Source organism: Balaenoptera borealis (genome assembly GCF_965194805.1).
Source record: "Balaenoptera borealis genome assembly, chromosome: 14".
Taxonomy (NCBI): Eukaryota; Metazoa; Chordata; class Mammalia; order Artiodactyla; family Balaenopteridae; genus Balaenoptera; species Balaenoptera borealis.
In genome coordinates this window covers 72,320,527-72,337,813 of record NC_138875.1, presented here as the reverse complement: position 1 = coordinate 72,337,813, position 17,287 = coordinate 72,320,527, and the positions used below count along the sequence as shown (strand labels likewise).

Here is a 17,287-nt window from a genome sequence, read left to right as displayed (position 1 = left end):
TAGGTGGGTCCCAATCCAATGTGAATGGTGTCCCTGTAAGAAAGTGGCTCTCTGAAGACCCAGAGACACAAGGAGAAGGTCATGTGAAAACAGAGGCAATGACTGGCGTTATACAGCTGCAAGGAATGCCAAGGGCGCCTGCTGATGCCAGAAGCTGGGAGAAAGGCTTGGAACAGATTTCCTCTTAGAGCCTTTGAGAGCCCATCTTTTTTTTTTTTTTAAGGAAATATGGGCTTGCTTTAAATTTATTTATTTATTATTTTTGGCTGTGTTGGGTCTTCGTTTCTGTGCGAGGGCTTTCTCTAGTTGTGGCAAGCAGGGGCCACTCTTCATCGCAGTGCGCGGGCCTCTCACTATCGCGGCCTCTCTTGTTGCTGAGAGCCCATCTTGATTTTGGACTTCTGGCCTCCAGAACTTCAAGGTAATACATTTCTGTTGTTTCAAGACACCCAGTTCATGATATTTTGTTATAGCAGCCCTCAGACTCTAATACAGGGGTAATCTTTTTTTTTTTTTTTAGGAATTCCTTTATTTTTATTTTTTATTTATTTATTTATTTAGTTTTGGCTGTGTTGGGTCTTCGTTTCTGTACGAGGGCTTTCTCTAGTTGTGGCAAGCGGGGGCCGCTCTACATCGCGGTGCGCGGGCCTCTCACTATCGCGGCCTCTCTTGTTGCGGAGCACAGGCTCCAGACGCGCAGGCTCAGTAGTTGTGGCTCACGGGCCTAGTTGCTCCGCGGCATGTGGGATCTTCCCAGAACAGGGCTCGAACCCGTGTCCCCTGCATTGGCAGGCAGATTCTCAACTACTGCGCCACCAGGGAAGCCCAGGGGTAATTTTAAGATTGATTGTAAGATTGATCTCTTCATGGAGAAGAGAAACTGTATGTTCCTGCTGGGAATTCTCCGCCATCTTGGAAAGTTGTCCTTCAAGAGGATCACTCCAGTGCTATCTGGGTTTCCTTGCACAGGGAATAGAATTTCCTGCTCATATCTAGGCTTCCCTGGGGTCGAAGGGATGCATCCTTCACTTTGGTCAAGGCCCATGGATCTTGCAGGCTCAGCTCAACTATCACCTCCCCCAGGAAGGCAGCCATGATACAGCCCCATGACCGAACGGGATCCCTCCTTTGGGATCCCAGAGTCCCCTGGCTTACCCCACCTTAACACTTTTCTGAAACAATTTCCCAAGTATTGTCCATTATTTTTTCAAATTAGAAATAATTTAGGCCCATTGGGGAAGAACTTTTAACAAAATGAAAAAGTGCTATAGTAGGGGAAAGCAGGATATGATGCTATATATACAGCATTCTGTTCTTTAGAAATACACGCATAAAGGAAAAAGACAGGAAGGTAAAGGTGATACACCAACAGTGTTGACTGGGACTGTTGCTGGATGGTGGGACTCTGGGCTATTTTGTTTTTCATCTCTTTTTTGCTACGTATTCTAATTTTTCTACTTTGATAATCCAGAAAAAAGTTATTTTTGAAAACATAATTTATCTTTTACTTGCCTGTCTTCCCCCAGGAGGGTGTGAATATTCCTCAGAGGAAAAAAAAAACTGTGCTTGAATCATTCTTGTGTCTCCAGCTCCCAGCATAAGGCGGGGCATACAGACATGCAGTAAATATGGAATGAATGAATGATTGCAGTTGGGGATTCTATAGCTCAGTGGTTAAGAATAAGAGCCTTGGATTCAGACAGAATCGGGTTGGAGTCTGCTCTGCCTCTTAGCAGCTGTGTGACATGGGGGGCAAGTCATTTACTCTCTCTGACCCTCTGTTTCTTAATGCATGAAAAGAGTTTAATACTTCCTACCTGATGTGAGGCTGAGTATGAGCACACAGTCTCCGACACAGAGCAGACCCTCCATAATCTGCAGAGATTGCATCCTCAGCTGGAGGAGATGGGGAGTGGGTGCCCTGCTGTCCCTTCCAAAAATGCTGACTAAATATCCCCGTGTCCTTCTTTACACCCAGCCCACCCGCTCTGTAATCTGGGGGAAACAGAAACAGCACAGACTTTGAAATCAAACTGGATTTGGCTCCTGACTCTGGTCCCAACAACTGGGTCACCTAAGGTAAGTCAAATCACCTCTGTTTTCTCCTACAGAATTACAGTATTAATAATAATAGCCGGCACGTGCTAACTGCTTACTGTGTGCCAGACTCTGTGCTGAGTACTTTCTGTGTGTTGAGAAGTGAGACGATGTAGTGGTTAAGGTTCAGGTGTAAGATTCAAACCACCTGGGTTCAAATATTGGTATACCCGCTCCTCCAGCTGGATAACCTTGGGCAGGTTACCTAGCCTCTCTGTGCCTCAGTTTCTTCCCTGTATGGGGGAGTTAATAACAGTGTCTACTTAATTGAGTTGCTACGAAGATTACATGAGGTAATAGATGCAAAGGGTTTAGAACAGTGCCTGGCATTTAGAGAGCATGCTATTGATTTATCTTATATAATCATCACATCAGTCATCTGATGTTAAGTACTTTTTATCTCCCAAAGGAAACTGAGGCTCAGAGAGGTGAAGTGACCTGCCCAAAGCTGCACAGCCAGCAAGCTGCAGAACTGGGATTTGAACCCTCATTTGGCTGCTCAGAGCACAGGATTTTGCAAGCCTAGCAAGGTGACTGGCACATTGTAGGTGCCAGCTCCACCCAGGAAGTCAGACTTCCTGCCCAGCCCCAGCCCAGCTTGGGAGCAGCTCCACCCTCACCTCCTGCGCCGTGATGGGCTCCGAATCCTTTACAGCTTAAGTCTTACATCACTGCATCAAGCAGAGCCCTTGCCAGCTTCAGAGAAAAGCCAAATGTGTTTAGCATCAGGTCAAAGAAGCGTCTCGTTTTTATTAGCGTTAATCTAATATGTTGTCTTTCCTTGCTGAACTCTGAATAAGTTAATCAAGGACAGTCTGAATTTGTGTTTTCTTAATAAGACCATCTGATTCCAAAGCTGCCTGCTGAGAGCTCTGGGGTCCAGGCTTCTTTCTTATTTTCTCTTCCTTCTGTCTTTATATTTTATAAAATATATAAGATTTCCAGAGGCAGGGGGGATGGCGTGGTAGAGAAGAAGGCTCACAAACTTTGGAATTAAATGGACCTTGTTTCAAACCTCAGTTCTTCCACTCACTACTTGCGTAACCTGGGGTAAGTGACTTCTCCCTGAGTTTAAAATTTTCCCATTTGTAAAATAGGATAATAGTCTCTAACTTTTTGAGTTGTTGTGATAACTACATAAGGCAATGAAGCACTTATAACATGGTCTAGCCAATGATGACCATTCGATAGATGTTTAGCTATTACTTCTACTACTAACAGCAGCAACTATTAAGTGACCTATTATTATAAACCGGGAGGTGTAATAAGCATTTTATGCATATCATTCCATTCAAATAACACATGAAAAGCAAATGGGGCAGTGACTGGCGTGAAGCAGGTGCTCAAGAAATGGTAATAATTACTCGTAATAGTGGCAGTGGTATTTCATTCTCATAACAAATGGGGGGATGTTGTTATTGTCGTTGGATAAATCAACTGTGCCACTAGGGAATCATATTCTACCAAAGGACCTCGATAAACACAGGCAATTACCATTCACATAAGGGCCATGACAGGGAGTACAGAGGAGGAACATTCGATCAAGCCTGGGGGGAGCAGTCAGGGACAATTTCCTGGAGGTGAGCTAAGCTGAGATCTGGAGGAAGAGTAGAGCTAAGCCTGTGGAGACACTCCAGGCAAAGGGCTGGTCATTCATTCATCTGTCCATCCAATCACTCATTCATTCAAACAGTAGGTACTGAGCGCCATCTTTGTTCCTGGTGCTGTCCCAAGTGCTGATAGAATGAGGTGACCAGGACAGGCACTATTCCTGCCTTCTTGGAGCTGACGGTCTAGTAGTAGAGACAGACTATAAACCAGAAAGCAAGTAAAAATGAGATACTTTCAGATAGTGATAAGTACTGTGACAAAAATAGAGCTGGGGAATCTGGTCCTGACCAGGCACAAAGTGGGGCTACTTTAGGACAGTCCAGGAAGACCTCTACAGGGTGGCAAGGTTTGACTGAGGTCCAGGGGGAAGGGAGGAAGGGAGCCATGCAAAGATATGGGGAAGAACATCCCAGATGGACAGGACTATCTATACAAAGATTTCTAGGTAGGATAAGACTTGGTGTGTTCAATGAACAGCAAGAAGGATAATGGGGAGGAGTGTGTGGTGAGGAGGGGTGGGAAATGTTATAACATGAAGCTGGATTGGTGGGCCATGGTGGGGACTCTGGAATTTATCCTAAGTATGATGGGAGCATATCCTAAGGCGCAGGCTTGTGGCAAACTTTGGGGTTTGCAAAGTAGCAGAAGGAGTTTGGAGTGGCTGGGGTGAGATGAAGCTTACTGATTGGAGAAGGTAGAGAGGGAAGCCACATCATGATTTCTCCATCAGTGTAGCACCTCACACCTCAACTGTGCCTACAAGACAGGGTCCCTTACCCAGGAAGATTCACAAGAATTTCCTGATCACCCCTAATGTGCAGGCATTGTGCTAGGTGTTTCCATAGCCATGTCTCATTGAACTCTCAGGAGAAACCTGGCAGGGAGGGGGTCATTATTCCCATTTTACAGACGACAAGACTGAGGCATGAGAAGGTAAAGCCACTTGCCTGGACCACACGGCTGGTTGGAGTGGAGCTGGACTATGAATCCAAGTCCTCCAATCCATTCTGCCACCTCCCACAATCCCCTTCACCTCCCTGTGAAGTTTTCGAAGAGGCAGAATTCTAGGAAATTCCTGAGGGTGAGACGGTAGGGTCTTCCGGATGCTCCTGAGCCAGGTGCAGGGTGGGACTGAAGCAGGGAAATGTGCTCCCCGGGATGAGTCCCCTCCATTAGTCCTGCTTCCTTCCGCAGTGGGAGAAGGGGTTTTTCATAGGTTGAATCACAGCAGAAGCGTGACATGTGGCAGGGAACACAAGGGCTAGGGAGGTTTTCCTTCTGTCCTGATTGGTCGTAGATCCTCCCAAACCATCTGTCCCAGATTCTGGAAACATCCATTCGTGTTAATCTCATGAACTGCAGGGGTTGTGGGATCCTCCCCAGAATGCAGGTTAGATGGGCAGACATTGGCTGACTCTGGGAGGTAGTCATAGAGCCAGCATCCAGGCCAGACGGGTCTGATTTGAACTTACCACTTACCAGTTATGTGGCCCTGGAGAAGTGTCTTCCCTTCTTCAAGCCTGTTTGCACGTCTGTTAACTGGGCATAAGTTCATATTCCTTGTTTAAGTCCGTGGAGTGTAGTGAAAATCAAATGAGGTAATGCACTTAGGAAGAAAAGCCCTTTTTGACTGTGACAGGCTAAGAAAACGCAACGAAATATGCCCAGGGCCATGAGGTTCCCCAAGTGCCATCACTGAGAGATCCAGCAAAGTGAACTGAGAGGCAATGCAGTGGAGCAGAAGCTCTGCCACTAGCTAGCTGTGTAAACTTGGGCTCTCGGTGCCTCAGTTTCCTCACCTTTAAAATGGGAATAATAGCACCTATCACATAGAGTTGTGGTGATAATTCAACGCATGTCAAGTGCTTAGAAAAGTACTTAGCCCTTAGTAAGTGCTCAATAGATGCTAGGTGTTTTGATTTTCAAGTGTATGTAACAAGGGCTAAAAAAGGCTGCAGGGGAGGGTCAGACTTTGGACTCTGACAGATTCAGGGTTCAAATCTAAGCTTGGCTGCTTACAAGCTGTGTGCCCTTGAGCAAGCTACTTAATGTCTCTGAGCTTCAGTTTTCTCCTCTGTGAAACCTCTTGCATGTATGATGACTGGTTCCTATTAAACACTGAACACTGGCAGCTGTTATTATATTATTATCATCATCCCCCTTCCCTTCTCCTCAGCCACCTTCCAAGCCCAGATGCTCACCCCTCTTACCTCGCTCCTCCTCCTTCTCCCGGATGACCCTCCCCTTGAGGGCCCGGCTCCAGGCTCCCCCGTAGTCCCCCAGCTTGGCTCTCTCATTCCCGTCCTTGCCCTTGAACCAGGGTCCATACCTGCGGGCGATGCTCGAGGTTTCACCTGTATCCCGGAAGGCTCTGCCCAGATTTAAGTCACCCAAAAAGGCCAGCTCAGCGCCCTCCGCTGGGGCCCCCGCAGCGGGGTTGGCCTGGTTCTGGGAGACAGCAGGCTGACCCACAAAACCAGAGTGAAGGAAGACGAGGCTCCCAGCTGTCAGGTAGAGCACCAGGAAGGTAAAGAAACGTACAGGTTTCCTGCGGAAGTACCGCTGGAATTTGAACCAGAGCTTGGCCATAGCGGGATCATTCCGGACTGGATCGTTTCGGCTCCGCTGGGGGCTGGGAGGTGTGATCCAGGGAGGGAACGGAGGCAGGGCTCTGCTTCTCAAGCTTCCCTTAGCGATGAAGCCCCTGGGGGTCTTCAGTCTTAATCCGTCTGCGAAGGTGACTGCCAAGATCAGAGTGGGAGGGCAAGTCCAATGCTTGGCTGAAGCCAAGAGAATACAGGACAGAGTTCACCAGCCCTCCCGGAGTCAAGGTGAGCTTCTTTGGGCCATGAAAGGGGTTTTGAGGCTCGGGACACGCAGGAGTTGGTCCCATTTTCCTACATCTTGTTCTTTGCCTCAGAGTTCCCAAAGAACTTTGAAAATAGCAATCGGAGGAGGATTTTGTGAGGGTTCACCAGCAGCTGGAGTTCGCTTCTTGCCCTTTCTCAGTTGCTCAGGCCTATAGGGGCTGGATTATTTCACTGAGGGCCATGTCTGGCCTCTTCCCCAGCTGGGGACCAAGCTCAGCGTGTCCACCTGGCAGAAACAGAAGCTAGCGGGCTTTCATCCGGTTAAGCATTCCGGCTCAGGGCTGTCACCTGCAAAACAGCACAGGTACAGGCATAAGAGGTCTCCTCACAGAGGCCAGAACTCGAAGCGTTCTTGAACATTCTCAAGGGGGGATGCAGAGTCAGAGAGGGGAGGAAACCAGTGGCTCAAAGCACCCAGCAGTGCTGGGTAGAAGCGAATCCTACTGGGTCCTGGTTTGAGGGCAAGCTTTATCTTGGACAAGCACAGGTTCTTATGCCCCACACGTCTGCATATTTGTCAAATATACACTGATTCGTGGGTTACTTCCAGGCCAAAAAGTACTTCTTAGGTACTTGCTGAACTGTCTGCTGGACCTGGCTGGTACTGAACCAGATCAAATTCATTCATTTTTTTGTTTTCCAACAAATGTTTAGCGAGCACCTAGTGTGTAGCAGGCACTGTCCTAGGTGCTGGAAATAAAGCTGTAAACCAGAGAGACACAGGCCCATCCCTCACAGGGCTCACATGGTAATGGGAGAGATCAAATCCATAGCCCCTCTCTTCTATCCAAGGAAGAAAAGAATGAAAGAAAGCAGAATTATTTAGCAACATACGCATTCACTCAGTATTTATTGAGTGTCTCTGGTATGCCCTGCTTTGTGCCAAGCCTTCTATGTGTATTAATAATTCTTCCCCATGTTCCTGTGGGAAGTAACTATTTCCCATTTTACAGATGAGGAAACTGAGGACACACAACTGGTGAGTGGTGGCGGTGGGATTTGAACCCAGGATGGTCCAAACACAAAACCGCAGCTCTGAACCCCTGCCTTTTTGACGCTCTTTCTGCAAGTGATGGTCTGGGCATCACTTGGGAATCCAGAGACAGCCCCCAAAGCAGCAGCCCATCTCCACTGCCTCTCAATGACCAGCAGTGGCTCATCCTTTGAGGGTCCCTCAGAGTGTGGTCTGAGGAGCATCTGATTCAGAATCACTTGGCAGCCTGGTTAAACATGAAGTTTCCTGACCTCTCCAACCAGAATCTCTGGTTGAAGAGGACACCTACAGGTGTAACAAGGTGCCCTCAGGTGATGGTAATGAGCACAAAGGTTTGAGAACCACGGCTTTATGAGTAAACATTCAGAATCATCAGACAGGAGGAAAATAGAATCTAAATTAGAAAATAGAAGACTCCACTTGGCCTATGTTGTTTCATTTTACCACCAGCAGGGGGCCTCATGACAATCTTGGCCAGTGCAAAGAATTCAGCTGTCAGCCAATGGGTGATTTGAATGGTAACAGCCCCTACCAATCCAGACAGCAGCATGGGAGTTTAACTGTGGTTCAAGGTAGAGTCCAGTGTCCCTCCATATGCCATCCTATTAATTCAGGAATTAAGTACTGAGCACCTACATGCACCAGCTACTGTTGCAGGCACTTGGAATAATTAAATGAACAAAACAGCCCCAAATCCATGCTCTTGCGGGGTCAAACTATCTGTTCACCCATCCATCCATCCATCCATCCATCATCCTTTAATCTATCCAGCAATCCACCTACCCATCCGTCAAGTCACAATCTATTCACCCATCCATCATCCATTCTTTAATCTATCCATCAATTCACCTACCCCTCCATCCATTCATCATTAATCTATTCATTAATCCATCCACCCATCCATCCATCGTCCATTCATCTGAACTGTAGCAGCCCATTCATCCATCCAACTCTCCACCCATCCATTCATCCACCCATTCTTCCATTCATTTAACAACATGTGTTGCTTGCCTACTGTATGTGTGCTTGGAATGCAGAAATAATTCAGAGTTGCTGCTTTCAGAGAATTCAGAGTCTACTGAGGGAGCCAGCAATTTAAACAATCACTATACTAAATCACTATACTACATAGACAATGATAAATCCCATAGTAGATGTATATATGATATAGAGCAGCAATTAATATTAACAGCTAATGTTTACCAAGCACTTATTATGTGCCAGATACTGCTCTAAATGCTTACATACTCTGATTTAATTCTCATAACAATTCAATGAGGGAGATCTGTATCTATTTTACAGAGGCGAGGAATGAGGCTCAGAATTATTAAGCAACTTGTCCAGGGCCGCACAGCTGTGAAGTTGCAGCTGGATTGTGAACCGAGGCCCATCTGATTTCACAGCTTGTATTCCTAACCACAGGCCTATTCTGGACTTATATCCCTTTGAGAATATGGCGAAAACTATAGACATATGCCCAGAAAAGAGCCCTTGCACATAAGCTCCTAGATTTTGGCTTACAATGTCAAGGGGTTTCTGGACCCCGGGGTAAGAAGCCCTGGAATGCAGGAGCCCAGAGAAGTGAGGGTCTGTAGCTGCCCTGAAGGGCTTCTCCCAGGAGGGGTCTTTAAGCTGGCAGGCCTTGCAAGGGGAGTCAGCTTTCTGTGTGAAGGAACAGCAGAAGGACACCTTAGGGAGGAGGAACAGCACACACCGCCGGCGGGGCACTGGGTGGAGGCAGCCAAGGAGCTTAGGGCATGGTGAGAATGCAGGGAAGCGCTGGGTGGGGTCAGACCATGGGGAGCCTTGAATGCCAAACTCAGAAGTCTGGACTGTGCTCTAACTGAAGTTTCACCAGTCTCTTATCAGCTAGAAAGCCTCCAGGCAGAGAGTTGTGCCCCACGGCATTTCATGTAGATCACACACATGGCAGAGATTTCTGCAGCTGGGACAGGATGAAAAAAGGCCAGCAGCCCTGAAGGGAATGGGCAGGGGACACCAGCCCTTCCAGAGACAGGCAAGCAAGAGCATGGCCTCTGGAGGCAGACCGACCTGGGGTCAAACCCTGCCTCTTCCGCCCGCCACCGATGTGATTGGGGCAAGACACCTCTTCTCACTGACTGAGGCTCCTTTCCTGGGGAGTGGACAATAAGAAGCTTGACACCACCCCCGTCCCGCAAATATTGCTGGCAGGCTTGCATTAAAAATTGTAGGAAGACTGCCTGGCACATAGTAGGTGCTCAAGAAAAGCCTCCAGCCACTGCCCCTCTCGTGAGCACATGTGAGCTGCCATCAGAGCCCCTTGCTACAGCAGCACATTTGCTGCGAGCATGAAGACAGCAAAGATTTCAGCTGTTCTGTTCCCTGCGGCTTTTTGTCTCTCCGAGGATATTTCTGGGTGTAGTTCTTTTTTGTTGTTCCCTTCTCATTCTTTTATATTTCAACACATCTTTCCTCTAAGTGGGTGCCAAATGGGTTTTAAGAGGATAATGAGCTCATTAGAAGCTGGCAGGGAACAGAAAGAGACTGAGGCAGCAGTGGTGGGAGGAGCAAGTGGGGGAAGGGGGGTTCTGACTTGAGTCACCCACACCATCCTGCCAGTGCCAGGAGGTGGGGGCGTCACCTGAACGGAGAACACCTTGGAATCTGAGCCCCATGTAAATGGGACCCGACCTGTGCTCTCACAGTGTCAGCCCCAGCCTCTGGCACACAGTAGGTCCCCAAGAAACACTAGTGCAGAAAATGAGTGAGAAGACTCAGAGGACTGACCTCTCCCTGGGGCTTAAACCTACACCAATGGGTCTGTGCCATGTGCCAAACGCCCCGCATGACAGCCTAAGGGAGCCATAAATTCAGGGCTCTGTGGAGGCAGCTCTGCGTGGTCCTGGGGTGCAGGGCCCCCCGCTGAGCCACAGTCCCACTTCCCCCAGGAAACCTTCTCTGTCTCTCATGCCCATCCATCATCCTTTCTCTCCTGTCTCTCCCTCTCTCTCTCTCCAAGTCTCTCTCAATCTCTCTTTGCCTCTGTCTGTCCAGACAGAACTGGGGAATGAAGCTGACTGCCATTGGTTGAAAACCTACCATAGGCTGACCACTGTGTTTAGAGGTTTTACAAACATCTTCTCACAAACTCCTCCCTCCTGGCAACCTGCAAGGCAGGTGTGATGTTACCCCGTACTCCACAGCTTGTGTCTGTCCAACCCTGGGCAGGGGACATGGCTTGGCCCTCCTGCAAGCCCCTTCACCTCTCAGTTTCTGTTTGTTCATTACATGCTGGAAGCCAGAATCACATTAACATCCTCTCCCGTAACCTATGGGTGTGCGAGTCGGGAAGGTGTCTTCACCTCTCTGAGCTGCCGATTTCTCTCTGCAGAGTGGGTGGCCCATAGAATCTCCCTCCCGGGGTTTAGGGAGGACTTGAGGAGATAAGCCACAGGGGCGGAGTTGACGCTCGCTAAAAGCTGGCTGTCATTGCTTCATCTCTCTGTGTTTTACATGAAACCGCCCTCTGAGCCTCAGTTTCCCCATCTGTTGAAAGTGGTGGATGTCCCCTTCCCTGCCTCCAGGGTAGTGTGAGCTGCCACGAGGGTGAGGCTGAGAGGCCCCCTTTTGCGGGCATGACAGTCTTTGGTTACTGTAGCTCGTGTTTCCAGCCGGAGCCCTGGAGTGTCTAAACACAGCCTATTTTCAGCACCAGAATGAACCTCGGGTGCTGAGCTGCCAAGAGAATGATGGACAGGGCAGAGCTGCCCTGTGGGAAGGGAGACCAGGAGGTGCAGCCTGCCCTGTGGCTCCCTCCCTGGGAGGGGCTGTAGATTCTGGGGAGCAGGTAAGTCTGGCTAGATGCCCAGGAGGCTGGGCAGGGGCCGGCTCTCCCTCCACAACGCCTTGAATTTGACTGGAGGGCATAAGCCCAGGCACCAGCTGACCCCCTGACCATCCAAACTTGCCAAGAAATAGCTGCTGAGAAACCAGGTTTGTGACAGTTCAGTTTCTTCAGTTTTTCTCCAAGAAACTGAGAGCCCAGGCCAAATAATAACAATATCAGAAATCACTGGTATTTGTCAAGCATTTACTATGTGCCAGGCACTGTGCTGAGTATCTTATTTCCATTGCACCACTTGATCCTCACTAGAACCCTTTGAGGTGGTTATTAACCTCACTTTCCCCATCCATAAAATGAGGGAAATAATAGTACTTATGTCATAGTGTTGGTGTGAGGACTAAATATTAAATTGAATTAACATGTACAAGTGTCACCCAAGTGTTACTTCTTATTATGATTTGTAGAGAATATATGTGGTTTTGCCTCCCAGTGCCCCTTTTTTCCTGGTATAAGGATCCCATTTTCCTTCACAGGGCTTCCTCATCATTAATGCTCAGCTCACATGGCTTGGGCAGAACGGAATCCCCTCCCTGGTTGCTGCAAACACTCGCATCCTTGTCTCCTGATACATGTGTACAAGAATTAATGTAGGGTGTGTGTATACCTAGGAGTGAAATTGCTGGGTCCTACTGTGAGAGCATCTTATGACTACCCCAAGAAATGCTGATTTGTTTTCTAAAGCGGCTGTAGTGACAACTCCCCCCAGTAGTATATGAGCACGCCTATGGCTACAAATCCTGTCCGCACTTAATGTTGTCACCTTTTTTCACTTCTGCCAGTCTGGTAGATCTGTAATAGATGCTGTATGTGCCCTACCTATAGAGTTGACTTCCAAATGCCATTTGGAAGCAGCCTCAATGAATGACTGATGGGAGTTGGTGTATAAATGCCCCAGCTCCCTCACCCCACTGATAGAGTAACTCTGAGGCTGTGTTTGCACAGGCTCCTTGAGTTTCCCCAGCCTCAGTCACTGGTAACTGAGTTGACAGCACCACACTGTATTTGGTGTTTTCCCTTCCCTGTCTTCCTTACCCACTCAGGGAAGGAAAGGGGTTAACATGCTCTTCACCTAAATAAACTACTTACTCATGCAATCCATTACTTGGAATATATCTTGATTTATCCAATCTTTTCCTTATCATTAGATGTGTAAAATATTTCCAGTTTTCCTTCCTTGTAAATAAGTCGTGCTATGCAAAACCTCCCAAATGTAGATCTTTACCCAGATTCCTGGAAGGCAATATAGGACCTCTCATGAATGTGAAGTGTAGGCACGATTATACCCATCTTACAGATGAGGGAGCTAAGGCTCACAGAGATTAAGTTACTTGCCCACACATACAGATAGCAAGAAGTGGGGCATGAATTCAAGGGCAGAACTAAGTCTCAACGTCATGATGTAACGGCACTCATGGGGCAGACCACCAGGACAGCTAGCCCTTTCTCTTACACTCTGCATCTCTCAGTTGAATCCCAGCCTCAAAGGAAGGAAGCTTCCTGAGCTTGGAGACATCCCTCAAACACTTCTTCTCCAGGTAAATGAACCCCCCATTCCTTTAAATCAAAGTTCCTTCTCATCCTTCTTGCTCCTGGACCAGTCACTTGGCCAGTGAAAGAGGTAATGAAATAGTCTGAGAAATACCATTATAATTGTCAGTCTTGTGGCTTTCACTCACGGTCTTTAGGAATCCAGAATTTTATTACCCCAACTAACTCTGGGGAAGAATTTTGCACCCCTACCTGGTGTGTGAACCCCCTCCAGGACACATCCTCCCACTCATGGGTGCGCTGTAGTGTAATGAGCCCATCGTGCCCAGGAGGGACATATTGTGTTCTTTTCTCCAGTTTTTGGCCACTCTGTGCGAAGCTGCAATGGGCACTTCTGTACATATAGACTTACTTCCTGGGTCAAAAAAAGGGGATTGCTTTCATCCAAGATTCCACATATTTGTGTGTGCACACAGGGGGAATCTTGCTCCGGGCTCCTGATCACAGGACATGTTGCCTCCTGCATCCTCACCCATCTCCCAGGAAGAGTCTCCAGAACCCCTATGCTCCCTTCCCTTGGTTTCCAGGGCAGAGACTCACCCGCCACCGCCCAGCACTCACAGCTCACCATCCATGCCCATTTTCATCTGTCTTTCCCAAAACTCGAGAAAATAAATGAGAAGGCAAAGTGCCATTAGCTTAAAGTCCTTTAACATCCAGCCATCTGCCATGATGTAATTAAATTAAAAAATCAGAGGGAACATATGGTGCCCATTATAAATAAATATTAAAATTTTGTTTCCCTGGGTAATGACTCCAGTGCCTCTTGCTCCATGGGCAAACTTTATGGCCATCATCACTTGTTACAGGGAATCAGGCTGAGCCATAGGGAGAAACATGGAAAGAGGTCAGATCTAGTGTCAGATGTTTCTGGCTTGAACCTGCCTCAGCCACATGGTGGCTGTGTGATCTTCAGCAAGTGGCCTCTCTGAGACTCAGTTTCCTCGCTTGTAAAACAGGACCAATCTACTCTGCCTCATTGGGAATGTATAAGGGTTAAATGAGCTAATGTGTTTAAAATACATAGCACCCTAATAGCATGTGCTAATATTTATTGAGCACCTACTATGTGACAGGCACTGTTCTACATATTAGCTTGTTTAATCCTTAGAACAATCCTATACGAAAGGTCTCATTGGTTAGCCTCATTTTGCAGATGAGAAAACTGAGGTTCAGAGAGGTTAAGTCATCTGTGCAAGGTCACACAGCTAGGAATGCTGGAGCAGAGTTCAAACCCAGGCAATCTGGCTCCAGAACCTGCACTCTTAACCAAGGGGACGCAATAAGAGTTAGCTACAGTTAGTCCTCAAAGGTACACTACACAAAAACTAGACATCATCTAACCAGATGATCAAGCAATCATGCTCCTTGGTATTTATCCAAAGGAGTCGAAAACTTATGCCCACACAGAAATCTGCACACAGCTGTTTATAGCAGCTTTACTCATAATTGACAAAACCTGCAAGCAACCAAGATGTCCTTCAGTAGGTGAATGGATAAACTGTGGTATATCCAGACAATGGAATATTATTCAGTTTTAGAAGGAAATGAGCTATCAAGCCATGAAAATACATGAAGGAAACTTCAATGCATATTCCTAAGTGAAAGAAGCCAATCTGAAGAGGCTACATGCTGTGTGATTCCAAATATATGACATTCTGGAAAAGGCAAAACTATGGAGACAGCAAAAAGATCAGTGGTTGCCGGGAGTTAGGAGGGGAGGGATGAATGGGTGGAACACAGATGATTTTTAGGGTCGGGAAACTCTTCTAAATGATACTACAATGGTAGATACATATTATATATTTGTCAAAATCTATAGAATGTACACCACCCAGAATGAACCCTAATGTAAACTATCAACTTTGTGTGATAATGATGTGTCAGTGTAGGTTCATCAATTGTAACAAATGTCCCCTCTGCTGGGGGACGCTGATAGCAGGGGAGGCTGTCTGTGGTGGGGGGCAGCAGGATTTGCGGGAAATTTCTGTACTTGCTGATCAGTTTTGCTGTGAATGTAAAACTGCTCTAAAAAGTAAAGTCAATTTTTAAAAAGGGGAGGCAATTATATACTTGAAAAGGCATGGACCCATTGGAGTAGATGTCAGTGAGCCATCTAAACTCTGAGCTGGGGAGAAGGGAAAGAGTTGCAGGAAGGAACAGGGGTGGGGCAGGGGATAAAGGTCATGGTAAAATGACAGTTCCCCTTGTCCAGAGGTTTGATGAAAGGGTCACCCAATCCACTGGTCTTCCCTGTCAGGCAGCTGGCAGCCCTTCTCTGAGCCCAGATCACTTTCCTCCCCAACAGGGACTTCTAAAGAAAGGCCCTAAATCCCTATCATTAAGCCATCTGGAGTCCTCCTTCTCCCCCAGGAGATGCTGTCTTGTGGGTCAGGTAGTGCACATTTGCATAGAGGTCCTTAATAGGCTGCTAATTGTCTGGGGGAGATAATGGATGACAATGCTGGTTCCGGGCAGAATGTTTACCCACAGGGGCAGACCTACAGGGGGTGGCAGAGAACAGAGAAGAAGGAAGGAGGGAGGGGAAGGAATGGGATGGAATGGAATGAACAGAGTGAATTATTACTGGCTCACATGCAGTAAGGAGTATGATTTTGTGAACCTTTTGCTTTAGTTGTGTGCGTGTATACTGGGTCCTAATGTAAAGTGCATTTCTCCCTGTAGGTCCATAAAAATCATTTGAGAGAGAATAGTAGGGAAGAGCTACTTTGGGTAGAGTGGTCACAGAAGGACCTACTGAGAAGAAGGCATTTGAGCCGAGACCTGAAAAATGAGAGACAGCCATGGGAAGATCTGGGGCAAGACTCTTGCAGGCCGAGAAGACACAATGCAGACTGCGAGGTGGGAAAGGGCCCCAAACATCCCAGGAAGCTGAATCAGGGGCGGGGTCAGAGTGGAGAGAGTAGGGGCTGGGGAGCAGGACCCCATCCTGCAGGGGCCATGGATTCTGCTCAGGGCTGTTTCTGAACTGCAGTGTGACCCACACCTGTTTCTTCTGGTATACAACGTGGAGGGTGGAGGAGGAGTCCCCTAAGGACCCTCCCTGCCCCAGTGGGCTACGGCCATGCCTCTGTGGCTCAGAGAGGCTGAAAGAGTTGCCCAGGGTCACACAGCCAGGCCAGGGCTGAGTTGGTTCCAGGTTTCTTCCCAGTGCCCATGCCTCTCCCTGACAGCCCCCATCACCTCCCACCCTACCACGATGGGTGACTTGCCGCTTGCAGGCTCCATGCTGGCCATGGAGGTTTAAGCTCTAATTTAGGAATAGTGACAGCTCTCATTAGCAACTCTTCCCAGAGAGGAATTTTCCACCAGGGGTTTCGCCAGCAAGAACCACTGTCCCCACCCTCCAATCAAGCAAGCCTAGTCTTTCTGTCTAAGCCAGTGTGTAGGTGTGTATGTGTGTGTATATGTGTGTTGGGGGAGGGGTCTCTGCCCATAGCCCACTTGTATGGGTTCAAGTTCTCTTCCAGCATGGAGCACCCAGTGCCCTTGGAGGGGTCACCGGCCCCCTGCAACTGACTCAGAGCAGGACTAACAGGTAGGCTCAGAGCCCATCAGAGCTGGAGGGAGGAGCCTTCACAATCCCCAGGCCAGCTTCTTTATTGACAGATGGGGAAACTGAGGCTTAAAGGGTAAGGTGGAGGGACTCCCCACAGACATCCAGTGACTCACCCAGACCCAGACCTTAAGCCTTGGCACCTTACCTGGGAAGGAAGGAAAGTGGATGAACCACTATTTATTGCACACCTACTATGTGCCAGGCCCTTCCATCTAAACTGTGTCATTGACTGTCCCCAGTGACTCTGCTCGGTAGGTTGGTTTTATTCTCACTGTACAGATGAAGCAGTCGAGGTAGGGAAGGTCAGCCAACTCACCAGAAGGCAGAGCTGGGGAGCGGCAGAGTGAGACTCTGACCCAGGCCTGTCCGACTCCAGGATGTTAATCATAACCTCCTGCAACAGTGCCCTCCTCTGACCTCTGCAGGGTGAGTGGTTTGATTCGGAAGCCCTCACGTCCAGGGGCCTTTCTCCAGGGAGTCTGCTCGGTAAGCTGGCACCCTTCTTGGGGCTCCTCAGCTGGGAATGCGGGAAGTGAACCCCTTCTAGAAGGCACAGGGGTCCCCAGACCCCTGAGGTATCTTCACCATGTCCTTCCGTGGCCCAAGGAGTTCTGGCATCCAACAGAAAGATGTCCCATCCCACGCGGGCAACCACTGCCAGAAATTGACCAACATGGCAGCCTCTTGGCTCACCATCTGGA

General features: G+C 48.2%; 1 protein-coding gene across 5 annotated transcripts in view; it reads right to left on the bottom strand.

The window, feature by feature from the left end:
* The window catches only part of WSCD2 (WSC domain containing 2), a 247,943-nt gene that overhangs the window by 38,429 nt on the left and 192,227 nt on the right, over window positions 1-17,287 (bottom strand). For 4 of the 5 annotated variants that reach the window (XM_082353823.1, XM_082353819.1, XM_082353820.1 and 1 more), the window contains one exon: window positions 5,919-6,866. The exons of the other annotated variant lie outside the window; for it this stretch is intronic. In XM_082353823.1, the coding sequence (XP_082209949.1) occupies window positions 5,919-6,297 (379 nt within the window). In that variant the 5' untranslated portion in view covers window positions 6,298-6,866. The remainder of the gene's footprint in view (window positions 1-5,918; window positions 6,867-17,287) is intronic. 5 annotated transcript variants of the gene reach the window in all.